Here is a 19,534-nt window from a genome sequence, read left to right as displayed (position 1 = left end):
TTCCTGAGCTAATCATGCTAGCTCAGAAATTCTGGGAGCTGAAGTCCACATGTTATAGAAGAGCCAACTTTGCTTACCCCTGTCCTAACTAATTTAGGAACGGTAGTGATTCATTTAACAACTGAGGTGAGAAAGGTCACAAAACGTGGCAACATCCCTTTAACGTCTCTTTCGGCAACAGAAATGTTGGGCTCAGCTGTGGTCGTAAAGTCGAGTCTACCTATATAAAGTGCAAGAGAGGGCATGACTAGAGGGGGGGGGGGAGAGAAGTGGTAGTTTTAGGAAATACCCCCCGCCCCCCAAGCCGTCGGAACAAGGTCGCTTTCCCTTCTGTTGGAAATTTTGCCGCAACGAGACACGGCGTTTAACAAAGCGCGTCTGGAAATGGCTTCCATTTTTCGGCTTTGTTTGCTTGGTTGTTTGTTTGGCTCGGTTTGCATTTGCACGCGAACTTCAGAAACTCGCGTCGCCTCCTGCGGAAAAGAGAGCAAACCTCGGCCCCGCTGCGCCCGCGCGCTCCCTCCCCGGCGGATCTCGCGCTTCCCCTTTCCTCTCCTCCACCCGCGCGCTCCCCTCCCGGCGGGCCACGCTCCAAGGGATGCAACGGAGACGGGCGCTTCGCCTTTAAAAGGCTGGGGGGGGGGGGGCAACTCCTCGGTTGCCGCACATGCTCAGCTCTTCTTTGTGTAGTAGTTTCTTTCTAGAGGCTCCCCTGCAAAGGCGGCGGAGAGACTAGAGCGTTGCAATTCCAAAGGCGGGAGAGAGAGAGAGAGAGAGAAAGAAAGAAAGAGAGTTTCCTTTCGATTTTGAGGCCGCCAGAAACCGGGCACGAACTTTCCCGGGGGCGGCGCAAAGGCAGCTCGCTCCCTTCACTTTCGGCTGGGGGCTCAGGAATGGAAAGGGACCCTTAGTGGCTTTCCTCTCCTATCCGGAGCAGTTGCTCCAGCAAAGAGCTATTCCAGTCTTCTCCCCGGCTGAGGCGGGGCCTGTCTGGTAGTCCAAAAGGGACGGATGTAATCAGACCGGCGGAGCGAGAGAAGAGGAGGAGGAGGGAGGGGTGGATAGAAAGGAGGAGTAGGAGGAAGAGGAGGGATTCGGCCCCAGCCAGCCAGCCTCCGAAAGCAGCTTACAATTAGCCTTTTAAAAATGGCTGCTTTCAAAGTGTCAGCTGGGACAGACGGAGGCTTTTAACTCTCGCCCTTCCTTCTCACACAGTCCCCACCCCCCACCCCGCTTGCAAGGCGGGATAAAAAACAACACAAAAACACCAGAGGTTCCGGCTTTCCTCCCGGCCTCTGGGATGCTGGGAGGAGGACGCTGAGGAAAGGCGCCCTCCTCGCCTTGTAGGAGCCCAGAGCATCTCCCCTCCGCTGCTCTCCCGTTGCTGCTGCTGCAAAGAGTCGGGATTGCAGGAGGCGAGGACGGTGGAGGGGCTTTTTTTTTTTTTTTGCAGAGCCCGCCACGGGAAGCGGGGCCATGTGGTGAGAAAAGAAGCGCGGCCAGGGCCGGAGAGAAGCCTCTGCTCATGGAAAGCGGGGGGCAATGAGCCCCAAGGACGACGAGGAAGAGGAGGCGGGAAGGGGGTCGCCTGCCTTGTACCTGAAGAAGCCGGCGGAGGTTGCTGTGGAAGAAGCGTGAAGGAGAAAGGAAGCTTCTGGGTTTCCTGTTATTAACTACCTTTGGGGAGCCGCCAGCCCCCTTCCCTTATCAGCGCCCCGTTTCTTCAGCCTGTTTTTAAAAAGCGCCCTTCTTTTGAGTGATGCGCGTAGGGCGGCTTCTCTCCTGCGTAAACCTGCCCGAGGAACTGGATTAATTCAGCCTTCCTTGCTCCCCTGTCGTGGTTCGTCGGGCAGGCCGGTTGCGGATGTTGCTTTGTGGGCAAAGATGCTGGATCTGTTGGGGAAAGTCCTGCGCAGAATAGAAGGCCCTCCTGTAATCCTGGGAACCTGGAGACCTTTTTATTCCACCTCCTACTGCTTCATGGATGTAACGAATTGGCTGCTCTTGTACGGGATCCTCTACCTGGTGCTCTATGCCCAAGTTTCCCAGTCGAAGACTTGTGAAAGGACCTCGTGCTTTTCTGGTCGATGTGTCAATTCCAGCTGCATCTGTGATCAAGGCTGGGTGGGGGATCAGTGCCAGCATTGCCAAGGCAGGTTCAAGTAAGTGGCTTCTGTGCTATCTTTCCTTTCTAGAGCTAGCTGATAACAAAACAGAAAATATCCCAGGGCTGTCCAGATTACACTGCAGATTTTAGGAATATATTGGTGGTTGTTCCTGTAATCTTATAGGGTCAACTATTATTCTAAGTTAACCAAAGAAGTTAATGAGGATATCTGTTTAGAACAGTGTTTTTTAAAATATTGAATAACATTTTAGATAATTTAGGTTTATTGCTGACTGGAAAACCATTATGGACTTTTGCAAACAACTGGAAAAAAAGGAACCTGTGATATATTTATTTTGATGACATATAATAGGATAGGTTATAGAAATAGTCATGATGTAACTTTACAGGTAAATCTAGTATTGTACTTTTTGAATTGCTGAAAAGATTGGAAGCCACTTTTCTTTGTTTTTTCTACTTTTTTCCTTTTACTGTTTAATTTTCTATTTTGTTTCTTTTTATTTTTCCCTGTAACTCTATTTTACTCTTCTTCTGTATTAATACTAAGATTAATTAACCTTCCTTGTTTTAAACCGTATAATAAAATTATATTTAAAAATTAAATAACACTCAGACAAAGGTGATATTAAGTGAGAAATGTTCCATAAAGACAATGGTTTTGTTTATGATGTCACGATTTTCTAAATATTGGTTGGTGTAATCAGCCATCTGATAAATCTCTTTCATAAAACTGAACAGGTAAGCCAAATGTTTAGCAAAGGAGGATTGACATCAAATATTGAGATCCTATGACTGTCTTGTCCATTTGTAGTAAATGATTTCTTCTTGACAAAGACAGTTCAAAATATTTAGAAACATCAAGTTGAAGATTAGCCTAGGAGTAAAGTTACCAAATAAAGCTTGGGAATGTAAATTGTCTTCAATCCTTGTGGTCTGGGGTTTAACATTATACAAGTTAATTTGTTATGCCATGCCTTCTTGTTTAGTGATTTGTAAAAGGAGGTTTATTTATTATTGGACACTTAACAGAAGCTAAAACTTAATAGAAAGTGTGACACTCTCTGATAGATAATGGCACATTTAACAAATAATGAAAACCTGTTTTCCTGATTTTTTTCTTGAGGAAAACCAGAATTTTAGCTTTAATATAATATATGGCAATTAAAACAAATACATATGTTTTTAAGATAAATCTTCAGTAGCACTCAGAATATCCAACTGTTGAATCTAATGTAATCCCTGAAAAAAGATTACCTTATATATGAATGTTAGATTTTTAAAAAAAAATTCTGGTACTTGGAGAACTTCCGGCCATAATATGTGTATCCCTGAAAAAGATTACACCTTATATATGAATGTTAGATTTAAAAAAAAAAAAAAACTTCTGGTACTTGGAGAACTTCCTGCCATAATATGTGTATCTAAAGCTCTTGATAGTATTTTCTTGATTATTTCTTATATTTGCCACATAAAATATTGAAACTGTTAGTGTGAATATTAAATCAAGTTTACTTGTAGATAACAATCAAGATTTCATCCTATAAAAGCATTAGGATAATCTGACCATGTTCAATGTTTAATTCTCCACTTGCAAAATAGCAAAAATGTTTCAAATAAGAAATTTTAGGGTATTGGCAAAAGAAAAAATAATTGATCCTTACTTATGTATTAAAATGAGAGCATATAACCACTTGCACAATAGATTTAGAAACACTGTGCAACAACAAAAGGAAACCAACCTATTGAGATGAATGGTTTATTGAAAAAAATCAAATGTTTGGTTTTAGAGTAGTTTTCTTATCAATCCTAAATTTCTTAACTTCATAGCATCTCACAGTGATTTAGTAAAACATGGTTGGTTATTTTTCTTCCTGATAATAATGAAGTCACAAGTTAAATATTCATGTTAACAAATATTATGGTTGATTGGTAAATGGATACAGAGAGGATTTAGTCTATATTTAAGTTGTCATACATAATACTTATTTGCCACTTAAAAATGAGTTTTGATCTGAAAATAAAGACACTTTCAAGCGCAACTTGAAATCATTGCAACATCTTGAGAAGCCTACTCTGAATTAAGTTACAGTCTTTATTTTTCGGAGTATAAGACACACTGGAATATAAGATGCACCTTAATTCTTAAAAAAAAAAAGAATTCTGCCTCTGCCTACCAGCATCAGGATTAGTGGGGTCCTCACACTTCCACTGGGATTTTGATAACAAGCAGCACAGATCTTTTTATCTGTTTTAACAATAAAAATGAATTTTGCTTTCTAAGATTACAGAAATGTGACGTGAATAAGAAATTACAAGTTGGCATATATGTGATTGTTTAATCTTCTGTGATTTTATATTATTAATAAAACATTAATAGCAGATATTCCTTGATTTTTCAGAATCCACTTTTGTTGTATAAGGTAAATCTCAGATTTCTGCTATGGAAGTAGTCAGTTTACTTGTATAAGATCACTAAATTTCCCAAGAAAAGCCTCCTCAGGTAATACTAGGAAAACTTAGAAGACTAAATAGATTTCTTTAAAGCACATATTCTTCAAATTTTTAATCAGACTTTCTGTTTTATTATACATGTGTTGACATTTTTTTCCGCAGAAATTGGGATGGAATTTAACTGGAGTGGCTGGGGTGGAGTATGATTTTCATGGGGGCAGAAGACAGGCTGGGCTCCATTTCCAAAGTGCCCCATTCTTCTTACCTATAGCCTTGAAATCCAGGCTTTCTCGCATCAAGGCCCGATATAGACGCAGCACATTAGTCCTCCTGAACCTGCCATTTCGTAAACATGTTGCCGAGCTTTCCAGCAACCCTTGTGCCCTTGCTACCTCGGTCAGAACCTGATTTCCGAAGCAGCCCAGTGAACTGCGTTGAGAGCGTCTCTAACTCGGAGGAAAAGGGGCAAAAGTTTGGGAGGAGGAAAAAGGAGATGCCACGCTAGGATTGTCCCAGCTGCCAAAACACGGAACACGATTCCTAATGGAACAGAGAGTGCAGGATGGAGGGAGAGAGAGGCGTGAAGAGGCAGCAGCTTATTGTAAGTGGGACGCATAAGTTGGTGGTAACTCGGATCCGTGGGAGAACTGTAAGGGGGTTCGCTTCTCTTGTAAGTGCGGTAGGTCAGATTCGAGAGACGCGGGAGTTCTCCAAGACGAACTTTCCAATAAGATCATTTTTAAGAGGCAAAAAATGCCTCTGCCTGGGGCAGACTGATAGTTTGAACACCTAACTAAGCAAGCGCTTGGGATCTCCAGCCTTGGTTTTGATCCCAAGTCGCCTGCAGAAAGAGAGTAAAGGATTTAATATGAAGTTTTCAGGTGAAAGATCCACCTCCCCAATTGAAACTTTGTAGAGAGGGCTCCATGTGACACTTGTGGCACATGTGCCATAGGTTCACCATCACAGGTATAGGGTCTCTTGTTTGAGCAGGTCCCTTCCAGCTCTATTCTGATTGATTGATTGATTGCTTGATTAGATTTCTATACCTTCTGCACATCAAAAAATCACCTTACAGGGCAGATAAGTGACATAAAAAATTAATAAAATAAAATAAAATAAGCATTTTCAACTGACAGAAAAGGGATGTGTTTTCTAAGTCCAAGTTAATTGGAAAGAGTCACAAACCTTCATAATATTTACTAGAACCTGAATATTTATATTTATTTTTTAATATTAATCTATTTCAAAATTTAGCTTTTTCCTTTTCCTCACTCCAAGCCAAAGTTTCATTAAGTTTTGATATACTGTAGTTACATTTGACATTTCAAGGTAAAAGGGAATGGTTAAAAATGTAGCATGTTAATAAATAATGATATTTGTTTAAAAAAATGTAGAAACTCTTAGTACTTTGAACCCAAATTGATTTTTTTAACACTTGACATTCACCTCTCTCTCTTTCAAAGAATAATTTTATTTATTAACAAATTCCCTATAGAGGAAAGAACACATTTTCATGGTATCAGTCAATTATCATTGACATAGGCTTATCAAGATTGATCAATCATTGCTGATAAGTCTGCTAAGCTATTCTTGTTCGAGTAAAAAAAAAAACCTGACATGTGAATTAACATACCCAATTGCCCAGATTGATGATCAATATTGGTGTATTAAAACCAGCAGTATTTGCTCATGCCAATCACTCACTTCACAATGATCTAAGCTAATTATACTACAAGGGTCACCCAGAAAGTAGTGCACCACATTTTTTTTCTTCAACTATTATTTATTGAACACAGTGAAACTTACACATAAGAAATAATGATGTTTCTTCTACACTTCCTATTTTTCCACGAATCTCCTTCCTGTTCTATGGCCTTCCTTCTGCGAGACACAAGGGTGTATATTCCCTGTCATTCCTTGTTCTGGTCACGAAGCCTTGGATCTCTGCCTAACCGTCTTCTAATGGCCTCACCCTCTGTGCCCAGCGACTAACTACTTCTGTCAACTGCAGATTCTCCATAAACTGTACACAAACGTTTGTGAATGTTCCCAACAGTTTCTTTCTCTGCATTGAGAAATTCAATGACGACACACTGCTTGTTACATACATCACTTACAGACGCCATTTCAAAACAGTGCTGCAGCTATGCTATCTCTTTGAGGAAACGCAAAATTTACACACGCACTCCTGACAATTCAAATAATGTATATCTAAAATTTCACATTCATACCAATAACTACAGGCTGAGAAAAAAAATGTGGTGCATTACTTTCTGGGTAATCCTCGTAGATATCCAGCTGAGAGATGATTATGGCAAGAGTGACAACTCAGGTAAGGGCATATATGTAAATCATAACAAAATTGTACAAAGGCTTTCCTAGCCGTGACTGCCACCTGGTCTTTGAGCAGAAGTTGCAAGTCTAAGAGAATCCCCGGGTTGCACACTGGGTCTGTCTGGCATAGTGCAACCCATCTAAAATTAAAGATGCTAAACGACTGGCTCCTGAGATTTCTTGCACACATAGCCATTCCATCTTACCAGAGTTCAGCTGAAGCCTATTGTCCCCCTTCAACCTCCAGGAATTGAGAAAGAGTAGCCAGACCATCACTTGGATCACTGGGGATAGAGATGTAAACCTGCATTCAGGATATTGATGCTTCTCATTATTATTATTGCTATTAGATTCATAAGATTCTTGTAACTGCAATTGCATCTCCCCAAATAGTATTGAAAAGCCTTTGATATAAAAATAATACTCTGTTTTCTTGTAAAGAAGACCAATTTAAAAGCCTGTGCAACCGCCCGCCTGCCTATTCTATCTGGTTATTTACAGTGCCACAGCCACGAGGTGGGATGTTGGTGGAGCTGCCGCATGCACCCAACACTGGCTTACATGAGGGCTCCAAGCCAGGCAATCCATGCCCCAAGAGCTGATATAAGCAGGAGCCCATGTGGCTGCCAGCCCACTTTTTCTTGCTTGTGGCTGCAATGGAGTAGGAGGCAAAGTAGTGTGTGGATGCTGTAGCCTCAAGGCGATGCAGGTATCGGGGCATGGGTGCTTGGCTATAGAGTCCTTGAGGTAAACCAATGTGAGGTGCATGGGGCAGTTCCACTCCATCTCTTGCGTCATGGCAGCAGCACTTATGTACACAGCCTCCTTCCCGCCCCAAACAAGTGGCCTCCTTGTACATGGGGGGGGGGGGGATATAAGATACTTTCCCAAAATAAGACCTGGTTTTATTTTCGGGAAAACATTGCTAAATGTCAGTTATGTCTAGTAATCACAATTAAATTTATTCTCTATGAATTTGCAATTCTGTTTTTAGTGTCCTTTAAGCTGATGGACACAATTATATTTTGTGGATAAAATTTTCAATACAAATCTTTTTCAAAAAAAAAAGTTTAGCAAAAAATGTTCTTTTTTTTCTGAACTGTCCATATTAACAGTCTCCAACTCTAAAATCATTTCCTTATCCACAGTCTGCATGATGTGTGTTTATATCGTATTCCTTTTTTGTTGTTGTTAAGGTGCAAAGTTCCATTAATGTCCCTATAGAACTCCAGTCCTAATATTATTCAGCACCTTTTCTAGAAGCACAATGTAGTTTGTGGTTGAGCTGTGCCTTTGGCAGTTTTATTTTTTATTGCTTCCCTAACGATTCCTAGCAAGAGATTTACTTTGTTCATAGCAGTTGCACAGTGGGTTATATTGTCAAGTGGCGAATACATGCTCAACCTGGAGAGTATCCCAGTGGCTGATGGAGTCAATTTTCTTTGATCGAGTTTATCTTTTCATAGCAGTCATACTGGGACCATTGAATTGTATACTCCAATTCAGAGATCCTGTTTTGTTGGCTTATTCATTTGAACTTTTTACAAGTGTGCACATAATTTCATATCAAGAACTAACTGTATTTGCCATTTTAATGTCCTCGTGTCAGAGATATTCTTTTGGACCTCTTTAATATCCAATTTGGAAATTGAATCAGCAAAACATTGTTAGACTATTGGCAAAAATGTAGCCACTCATGATTTATTATAATTAGGTTAAGACTAAGCAGTGTTAAAATGAAGTCCATCCCTGTGCAGGAATGTACTACAGGTATTTATATACTGTAACTTCTTTGCTAAAGTTCACATTTATTCTTACTCTGATTGTCTCCAATTTGATCTGTAAATTTGATCTCTGTTAATAAATGAATTGAGGTGATTAATTTTGATATTTTAAATCAAAACATATAATCAATAGAAGTGCATCTTATTTATTTATTTATTTATTTATTTATTTACTTACTTACTTACTTACTTACTTACTTACTTACTTACTTACTTATTGGATTTGTATGCTGCCCCTTTCCGAGGATTCGGGGCGGCTCACAACGTATCAGAACAACATAACAATACATGTAAAAATCCAATTATTATGGCTAAAAAGACTTAAAAACACTAATATAATTAAAAAAAACAACAAAAAACATTCATCACCATTCACTCAACCAAATGTACTAAACATTCATTGATTAGGGGGCTAAGATCTAATGGCCTGGCGGCATAAATGGGTCCTAAAACTTTTATGGAAGGCAAGGAGGGTGGGGACAGTGCGAATCTCCGGGGGGGAGCTGAATTAATAATTAGCATTGACAAAAAAAAAAGGGTTGATCAAATCAGATTTACACAGCCTTACTCATAGAAATATATATATTTAAACTTAACTCATAAAATTTATTCCAGGTTCTGCACTCTTATTTGCTAAGACTTCATTTTTCTCAGAAAATCTTGAATAAGTTCCTTTTGGATTTTTTGATTATGTATCATCAAATCATTTTTGACTTCTTGTAACCACATGGATCGATCTTCAGGATGATTTATGCCTAACTTGGTTTTTTTTTTAAAAGTTTCTCAACAGTGTACTCATCCCACTGTAACTGTCCACCCACTTTGCCGTTGATTGTCGTCTTCGCTTTCATTCCACCATTAGAGCCAGTCCCAGAGACCATTTTTTCCATTACATTTTGCCTTTCCTTTACATTGCTTTTTATATGTGCTGTACTCTATTGTGCAAATTATCATTACATTGCTGTAATTTTCAATAATTTATCCTTGTTGCAAATTACCAAAAGGAAAAAAAAATTAGGAACAAAAATAACTTCATCATAGCCTCTGAACAGAATAAAAAACATTGGAGTTTAATGATACAGTATAAATGGTTCTGGATTGTCTCAGCGTAAACAAAGGATAGTAATTACAGATAAAAGAACTATTTGGAGACAACTTTTAACGCACAAGTTAACTACACTGTAATTTACATTTTATAAAATGGAATTATGCAAAATGCATTGAACTTAGTTTATATTTGAAAGTGACAACAGCATTTCAGATATTAGAGTATTTTTAGTTTAGTTTATAACAATCCTGACAAACCCCCGCCCCAAAATTCCCAAAACTCAATACATAAACGGTATTTAAAATGAAAAAAAATGCAAGAGGAGTAAGAAATGTATAATATTATGATAGAAATCAGCAATTACAATTCTACATATATTTATCCAATGTAAATAACATTGAACCACATAAACGAACAATAACTGCATGGATGTGAGTTGAAAATGCATGTTGAGCAGGCAGAATTATTGGGCTACAGAATATTTGCCTGATCAGTAATTTCTCTTTTGAGGAAAGTGTGGAAACATCCTTCTAAAAATCTATGGTTGGCAGCCAAAATAACTATAGTATTTGAAGAGCTTAATAAGATCAATAAATACTTAAGAATATCATTATGAAAATAATATGTGCTAAATTGCCCAGTAATTTTTATCTTGAAATACAATTTTATTTAACTGCCATTCAAAATTAAAAATAGCCTATTAGATTTATTCAATCTTATGGTTTTATTGTACAATAAAAAGAGAAAATGATAAAGTCCACAAAAATAATAAAATCTTTATCTCTTGTGAATCACTTGTTAAAAATTTGACCTAATTCCGAGGAAGCATAGAGTGACCTACTTTTTTTTCTCACTTTAAGCTTCATTTATTGTATGTGTCTGGTATACTTAGCTTGAATTGTGATTTTTTGGGGAAGTTATAGGAAACAAAGAGCAGCAATTTAAAAGTCCTAAAATGAATTGTATATAGAATACAGTGGAACCTCGACATACGAGCAGCTGTACTTACGAGCTACTCGAGATAAGAGCTGGGAGGGGAGCGACATTTTTGTTCGCCTCCCGAGCTCACATTCGGGATACGAGCGCCAAGGAGCTGTCTCCTGAAGCCGAACACTAACTTCCGCTTTCGGCTTCAGGAGACAGCTCCTTGGCGCTCGTATCCCGCATGTTTTAAAAGGTTGCAGCCGGCCTGGGGGGCTGGGGGGGTGCTGGCAAGCCCCCCAGGCCGGCTGCAACCTTTTAAAACAAGCGCGCCGCTTTGCAGCTCTCTGCTGAATCCGGAACGCTAACTTCCGTGTTTTAAAATGTCAGAGCCGGCCTGGGGGGCTCGGGGGCTTCCCCCCGAGCCCCCCAGGCCGGCTCTGACGTTTTAAAACACGCGCGCTGCTTCGCAGCTCTCTGCTGAATCTGAACGCGGAAGTTAGCGTTCCGGATTCAGCAGAGAGCTGCGAAGCAGCGCGCGTGTTTTAAAACGTCAGAGCCGGCCTGGGGGGCTCGGGGGCTTCCCCCCGAGTCCCCCAGGCCGGCTCTGACGTTTTAAAACACGCGCACCGCTTTGCAGCTGTCTTCTGAAACCAAACGCGGAAGTTAGCGTTCCGGCTTCAGAAGACAGCTGCGAAGTGGCGCGCGTGTTTTAAAACGTCAGAGCCGGCCTGGGGGGCTCGGGGGGAAGCCCCCGAGCCCCCCAGGCCGGCTCTGACGTTTTAAAACACGCGCGCCGCTTCGCAGCTGTCTGCTGAATCCGAACGCGGAAGTTAGCGTTCCGGATTCAGCAGAGAGCTGCGAAGCAGCGCGCGTGTTTTAAAACGTCAGAGCCGGCCTGGGGGGCTCGGGGGCTTCCCCCCGAGCCCCCCAGGCCGGCTCTGACGTTTTAAAACACGCGCACCGCTTTGCAGCTGTCTCTGAACGCTAACTTCCGCGTTCGGCGGCAGCGGTTTTTTTTTGTTGTTGCACGGATTAATTGACTTTACATTGTTTCCTATGGGAAACAATGTTTCGTCATACGAGCGTTCTGACTTACGAGCCTCCTTCCGGAACCAATTAGTCTCGTAAGTCGGGGTTCTACTGTATATACTTATGTCAGTGATGGTGAACTTTTTTGTTCTAGTGTGCCAAAAATGGGAGTATGCATGCTAACGCGCATGTGTGCCATCACACAACCACTCCCACATGTGCCACACTGCACATGTGTGCATCCATGCTCATGCATGAACCCATTGGGCTGTTTTCACCCTCAGGCTTCTCTGAAGCCTCCGGAATCTGATTAACAGCCCAAAGGGCAAACTGGAAGTTTGGAAAAATGGACTTCCGGTTTTCCCATTGGGCATCTGAAGCCTGGGGAGGGTGAAAACGGCCTTCCACAAGGCCGAAAATCAGCTGGCCAATGCGTGCATGTACACTGGAGCTGACATTGGGCAATACCTTGCATGCCCTCAGATATGGCTCAGATTCAAATTCCATAATGTCACTTGTGTTCTTTGAAGTTCTGTAATTTTGTTAAATCAGAAAAACAAAGATACTTTTTCACTTAAAATGAATTATATACTTTAACTTAAAGTGGAACACTTGCATTAATTGTATGGTGTTTATGACTCAGCATTTTATGAATATATTTTTCATAGAGAATGTCCAGAATGAGATAGACAAGTAAACTTAAACTTATATGAATTGAAATATACAATTTGACGTGTTTTGCATGTCAGTCATTTCACTATTTGGAACAGATATGCATCCTTTCTTTTTGCATGTTTCTTTAAATGTATACCATATGGTGGATTTAAAACCTGTGAAGGTTTCATAATTGGGAATTACAGTAAGCCCTCACCTATCGCTGGTGTTACGTTCCAGACCCGGCTGCGATAGGTGAAATCCGCGATGGGGAATTTATCGACTGATAGTACTTATTTAAGTATTTATATTGTAATTGTTTGGTAAGTTTTCATTGTTTTAAGTGTTTATAAACCCTTCCCACACAGTATTTATATTAGATACAGTATTTAAATACAGTATTTACAATTTTAGAAAAACCTGCCGATCGAGTTCCGCGGGCTGTTTAAATCTGCCGATCGACTTCCTCAGAAACCCGCGAACCAGCGAAGATCCGCGAATGATTTTTCTCATTAATATTTCTTGAAAACCCGCGATGAAGTGAAGCCGCAGTAGGTGAAGCGCGATATAGCGAGGGACTACTGTATAACATGAGTTTCTGGGCTTAACATGAGTGGCTTTATATGGACCAAACACAGGTTAAAACCTTTAAAATTTGGCTTGTTATATAACTATAGTTGACACAATATTCCAACATAATGTAAATTTTCCTGTTTTAAATCTTTAAATATTTCTTAAAATATCTATGCTGAACATTTATAACTCGTAAGCTTTTCTTTCAGAAACTGATAGAATGCAATTATTTGCATGGTGCAAATAATTGCATTAATATATGTAAATATTAAAACATTGCTTGTTGGCCAAACTCCTACAAACCATAAAATATGTATTATTTTTGAGGCTAAGATGTGGCAAATTGTAGTTAGTTCTTTAAAAATTACATTCTAATCATGTATAATTTATCCTTTAACTTCATTTTTAAATAGTCACCCATTTTATCAGGCTTTAGTTAGTTAACAAAATTCAGGAACATTAAAAATAATTAAATGAACATAAGCATACATAAACAAGCAGCCCAGATTAAAATAACTAAAATAAAAATGTACAAATACAACAATAAATAAATTAGCTCCAGGGCAGTAAAACAAAGCTAGTTTTAAAGAAACTCAGTAAATTCAGTGTCACTTGTATCTCTAGGGCAGTGATTTTCAACCTTTTTTGAGCCGCGGCACATTTTTTACATTTACAAAATCCTGGGGCACACCACCAACCAAAATGATACAAATCAAATAAATAAATAAATAAATAAATACATACATACATACATACATACATACATACATACATACATACATACATAACCCCCTCATATATACAATCCCATGTAACATCCCCTTATAAATACAGTCAATCATCAATCATCCCTCCTCAAATTTATATCTCATTTCTGGGTACTTCTCCTGTCTTTCCCCCTTTTCTCTCTCATGTTTGTCATTTCTCTCTCTTCCTCCCTTTTTCCCTCATTCCTTTCCCTCTCACTTCTCCTCTTTTTCCATCCCTGTCTCTCTCCCCCCCTTATGTGTGTGTGTGTATACACACTGGAACCATTTCCAAAACCAGTTGAGGGCTGGGGTTTTTTTCTCTTTTTTTCTTTTCAAAAACAGGTGTGGGCTGGGGGGCATTTCTTATTATTTGGGTGCTTTTTACCATATGCTTCAAGAATCACCCCTCTCTCTCTCTTTTGTTTCTCTCTCCTCTCATTCTCTGCCTCAATCATTTTCTCATTTCTCCTTTTTTCCCCTTTTTGTTCTAATTTCTCTCTCTCCTTTCCTCTCCCTATCTGTCTCTCTTGCTTTCTCTCTCTCTTGCTATCTCTTTTTCTCTCTTGCTTTCCTTCTCTCTCTCTCTCTCATTCTCTCTTATTTTCTCTCTCTCTTGTTCTTTCTCTCTCTCATGCTTTCTCTCTCTTGTTCTTTCTCTCTCTGTTGCTCTCTCTCTCACTCTCATTTTCTTTCTCTCTCTCTGTTGCTCTCTCATTCTCTCTTATTTTCTTTCTCTCTTGTTCCTTCTCTCTCTTGCTTTCTCTCTCTCTCTTTCTCTCTCCCCCTCTTTCTCTTTTTCTCACTTTCTCTCTCTCTCTCTTGCTTTCTCTCTCCCTCTCTTTCTCTTGTTTTCTTTCTCACACTCTTTCTCTCTCTTGTTCCCTCTCTCTTGCTATCTCTTTCTCTCTCCCCTTTCTCTCTCTCTCTTTCTCACTTTCTCTCTATCTTGCTGTCTGTTGCTCTCACTCACTCTCGTTCTCTCTCCGTTCTTCTCAGCGGAGGCTGGCGAAGGTGATATTCAATGTAGGGGGTGCGCGGGCGGTTGCACGCGCTCCCTATCCCCCTGCTAGCCCGCTCGGAATATTCAAAATAAGAAAAACCTTCGCCTCCCGACATTGAATATCACCTTCGCCGGCCTCCGCTGAGAGAACGCCTGCCCCGTCTCTCCTGCAACCCCCTTGCTGAGAGCCCGGGACGGAAGTGCTCTCGGCAAAGGTGAGACGGGCAGGGCGTGCGTTCCGGGTGCGGGAGGAGCCGCTCCGAAAGGCAGGAGACAGCGGAGGAGGAGAGGGGGCGGGCGGGGGGCAGCACCGAAAGGCCGAGGGGGCTGTAGGCACCGTGGGGAGGCAGGGGCGGCCACGGCTCCCTTCCCTTCTGCGGCCGGTGCCTCCCCGCCCCCCGCGGGCTGGCAGGGAATGAGGAACACGCGGCCGTGAAAAAGGGTGCGCGTGGGGGTATTTTGGGGTGCCGCCTTGCGGCACACCTGGCCGCGCGGCACACCGGTTGAAAAACACTGCTCTGGGGAATGCTGTTCCAGAAAAGATGGTCAACTTCCTTGGTCGCACAACATGTTTACCCACTCTGTGCAAATATACCAGGTACAGAGAGACCATTGGAGATAGGTGGATCTCAAATGACTAAGCCATATGCTCTATTTACACTTTGAATTGTACCTAGTGGCCAACTGGTAACAAGTGCAGCTTGTGTAGCAGTAATGACACATGGACCCATTGCTGTACTTGACACTGCATTTTGTACCAGCTACAGCTTATTTCACTGCCTCCTTCAAGACCAACAGTATCATGCTATCTTTCAAAAAAGATGACATTGTTCCTTGGACCTATTTCTGGATCATCTTGCGGCTGTCTTAACAACCAAGGAAAGATCAGGAGATAATACAAAAGAGACTGGATTGACAGTTTGGAGAATCCTGTCCATGTCCTTAGGAGTCTAGAATCAAACTCAATTTGCATAACCTCACAAAATCTGTCCCAGGCTCCTCACTTGGACCTGCCCATTCAGAATTTAACTTTGAATGAATTGGAAGTAGTTACAGAAGGCAAAATAAAGTCTTGTTAGCGATCAGTTGTTAAGCTGATGACAGGAAAATAGTCATACAGTAAGCATGATAATTAAACATATATATGATGTGAATAAAACCAGTGTCTTAGATTGCTTTGACCAGTTCAATTTTAAGAAAGTTAATTATTAAAAGTACATTGGATAAGATACATTGCAAAATTATTACAAAAGTTGAACTATTTTTGGAAAATACGTTTTCTTGATTGATCATAACTTCTTCCCACAGGCTTTATTCACAGCTCTGTATTGCTTTAAATAAGAACTAGTGCACTTTCTGCTTTGCTAGAAGAAAAAAAATGTTAGAAGGTGACCTGGAAAGAAAATAGATCTTGTTGAAGAAAAACTCCCATGCTGATTTCTTCTCATGTGCTACTTTTGTCTTTTTCTATAAAAATCTGTAGGATTTTTCACTGTTTCAGACAAAGAAGACTATATTTGTTTGAGTGGACTGATGCCTACATCATATTTAGAAATAGATGTTTGATGTCTGTATGTGCAACAAGATTAGAAACTACAAAGGACTGTAAATTTTAGTTAACATTGATTTAATTGTGTCCCATGTAGAAAAATAAACCCAAACTCCCTTCCCTTGCATTGAAGAATATCATGCTGTTGATAGTTCACTACCTGCAAGAAAAAAAATCCTTTGACATGTGAAATAACATGATTTTTGGTTGTATTTGAGGTCTACTCTTTTCTGCCTCAAACTACAATCTGTTGACAGGAAAAGGAAATGTTTATCTAAAAAGGAAATGCAATAACTAGTCATAGTAGGGAAGATAAAAAACATTTAAATCAGCGTACAAGCTGAGATCTACCATATGTAATTGTAATAAAGGTATCTTCCCAGTGAAAAGCTTTGTCTGCTTTAACAACACTGACTTGTATTTGGCTAATAGCCTTCAATGATTAATGTGTGTTACTTGCTATAGAAGAATAGAATAATAATTTAGCAGCATTTTAACAGACTACTAAAGAGTCACCTGTTACCAAAATAATGAATATACATACAATTTTACTGAAAGTTTTTACATATATAAAAGTTAAATATAAAGAAAGAACATAAATATTGTAAAAGATAAAAAGGAAAAAAATAGGATAAAAACAAGGCAAAGAAAAAGGAAACCAAAGAAAAAAGAATCACAAAAAGAAAAACCAACTTCCAATCTTCTTTTCATTAGTCATAATTAAACTTATTAAGCTCCCTCTTTAAAACTTCTAAAAATCCTTTTAAGAATCCATAAAAAGTTTAAAATGTTTCATAAAAGTACTTGTTTTATCTCTGACCAAAGATCAGTTCTGTCATTTCTCTGTTTCTGTCATTTTTAAAGTTCATTCTTCCATTGTGGGAATTTTAGCATTCGTCCATTGCTGTGCATGTATAATAATAATAACAACAACAACAACAATAACAATAATAGTAGTAGTAGTAATAATAATAATAATAATAATAATAATAATAATAGGTTTGTATGCCGCCCTTCTCCGAAAACTTGCTGCGGCTCACAGAATAAATTATAATAAATTATAATAAATATTACTGCAGTCACCACATATAAAATTTCTTCCATGAGACTATTTAATCCATGTGTCTCAATTTAAAAAATGTAGGTTTTTTTGTCAGTTAATCTTTAAAATTTTTGTATCCTTGTATGAATTTTCATCTCAATGTTAATCTTTTTCATGTCCATTACCATGCATGGTAAAATGTCTTTTCCTGGTTTCACCCTTTCCTGGTCTTCCATAACACCTCAGCAGTGTCACAGGCTGATAGCTTCCATGCCACGCCACATTGAGGCAGCAATTGTTACAAAAGGGGCCCAAATGTACTGACTACATGTGCATGCGTATATTTTTCAGAGGTCCATATTGTTCTATGTACAATCCTTGTTTTATTGATTGCATGAAATATTCAAAATGTCTGAGATGGTGGACTGTACCCATAATCATCATAATTATGACCAATCACGGCTTGAACTATCTTGCTTTGCATGTTAAGAATATCTTTCATACTATATATTAAGTTTCACCTTTTAAGTTGTATTACTGAAATAAATGAATGTTTGCACAATATTCTAATTTTTTGAGTTTCACCTGTAGAAAGAATAGAATAGAATATGAATGAAAGTTTTTGTGATTTCCCATGTGCATGCACTTTTCATACAGGTGAGAATGTTAATATGCTATTATGAGTTTATTTTAATAATTTAGTACTAAGAATGCACCACTAGTTTAGACATACTATTAACAGCTATTTTAGAAAAAGATTTATTGTCCCCATTCCAGGATTTTCTGTGTGCAAATGTGGGTGAAACGTAAAAGGCTGGTATCTTAATGATTTGATAGTTTAAGCAATCATGTGGAAATCCAGACTCAGCTTCTTTCTTAAAAGTAACATTTGTGTGTCCTTTAAATATCGCATAGCATTAATGTATAGCATTATGTGGAAATGGACAACACATTGCAATGTGTTTTGGAACAATTTTTCAATAGTTCTAACTTGCTTCAGATGAAAATAGATGGCACTAATTTGCCTTGTCCTCAGTTCAAACTGTTCATTAAGTCACACATTTGATAAAGTGTAAAACTCTGCTAGACATAAAAAATGCGGCAAGAATTAAATAATATAAATAGGAAAGTCTGTGTGCATAAACGAATTCTTAAATGAATCTAAATCTTGTTTCTGAATAGTACATGCATTTAAAAACATTGCTTGTGACAATCCTGCTAATAGCTAAGCTCAGTCTTAATAGTGTGATTTTAATGTGATTCTCTAGTCCTACCACAGAGGCTCTGAAGATATTGCTAGAGTATTGACATTGTTAGAAACTTCCTCTACTTTATTTCCTCTCTTTTTAACAAAAGAGCTTTTTTTGCCAGGCTATGTAATGAACATATTAACTTCATAGTTATTAATTTTAATAAGTTAATACCAAAAGTGAGAAGAAAAATTAAAGGAAAGATTGATTATATCTTTTTATAGCTAGCTAATTACTTATGCAGAATATGTAAGTGATCCTGTTGATGACAGACTAAAGCAATAAATAATATATTGGTTTAAGTTTTATACACTTTATTTTGCCTATTGTTTTTGCTACCATTAAAAGGTAATCTTGTTTAAACGAGAACTGCAGCAACTATCTCTGTAATCATAGGAGCATGAACAGCTATCATTATAGGGTTGGTCAGTTGTTTACAATTTTTCAATTATGAGGATGAATGTTGGAAATTTTGAGCTCTGTGAAACATGCTTACTGATTTCAGGTAAAATCAAAGTAAAGGATGAGATTTTTAAATTTTATTTTAGAGACACAAGACATCTTTAGTCATATCCAAGGACCACGCAAAAGTAATTTTTTTCACTCATTAATTAGATACTGAACATTGATTAGTGGAGCTAATTTTAGCTTCAGTGGGCTACAATGCACATTATTTGGTGTGCTCAGTTTTGGCAGTTCTAACCATTGATTAGAAGATACAATATCTGCAAATCCCTGGAAGAATAGTAAGAAAGAGAAGAGGCCAATTAGCAACAAGATTGCCTCAGTTACAGTGGCAATAGGTTGGAAAACCTTGAAAGACCAAGTTAGGGATAGATTGTTCTGAAGAACTCATATCTGTGTGATTGTAAAAGTTGATGGCACAATCATTCAATCTCTTATGTGCATCAACAACCGATGAAGTTTCTGGACGTGGGTTAACTGTAAAAATGCCACTTTCAGAGCATAGCATGTAAAGTTGTGGTTATCGGCAGTTGGATGATGAAAGACAAGCA

At 39.1% G+C, this 19,534-nt stretch overlaps 1 protein-coding gene across 5 annotated transcripts in view; it reads left to right on the top strand.

Moving 5' to 3' along the window:
* The first annotated feature begins 252 nt into the window (after positions 1-252).
* ATRNL1 (attractin like 1) overlaps positions 253-19,534 on the top strand; it is a 578,768-nt gene continuing 559,486 nt past the window's right edge. For 3 of the 5 annotated variants that reach the window (XM_070752643.1, XM_070752645.1, XM_070752644.1), the window contains exon 1: positions 1,305-2,162. In XM_070752643.1, the coding sequence (XP_070608744.1) occupies positions 1,885-2,162 (278 nt within the window). In that variant the 5' untranslated portion in view covers positions 1,305-1,884. Of the gene's footprint in view, positions 2,163-19,534 lie in introns of all 5 variants that reach the window. The other 2 variants (XM_070752646.1, XM_070752642.1) reach the window with 2 other exon arrangements.

This window comes from Erythrolamprus reginae, chromosome 5 (genome assembly GCF_031021105.1).
Source record: "Erythrolamprus reginae isolate rEryReg1 chromosome 5, rEryReg1.hap1, whole genome shotgun sequence".
Taxonomy (NCBI): Eukaryota; Metazoa; Chordata; class Lepidosauria; order Squamata; family Dipsadidae; genus Erythrolamprus; species Erythrolamprus reginae.
This window is presented reverse-complemented; position numbering and strand designations above follow the sequence as displayed.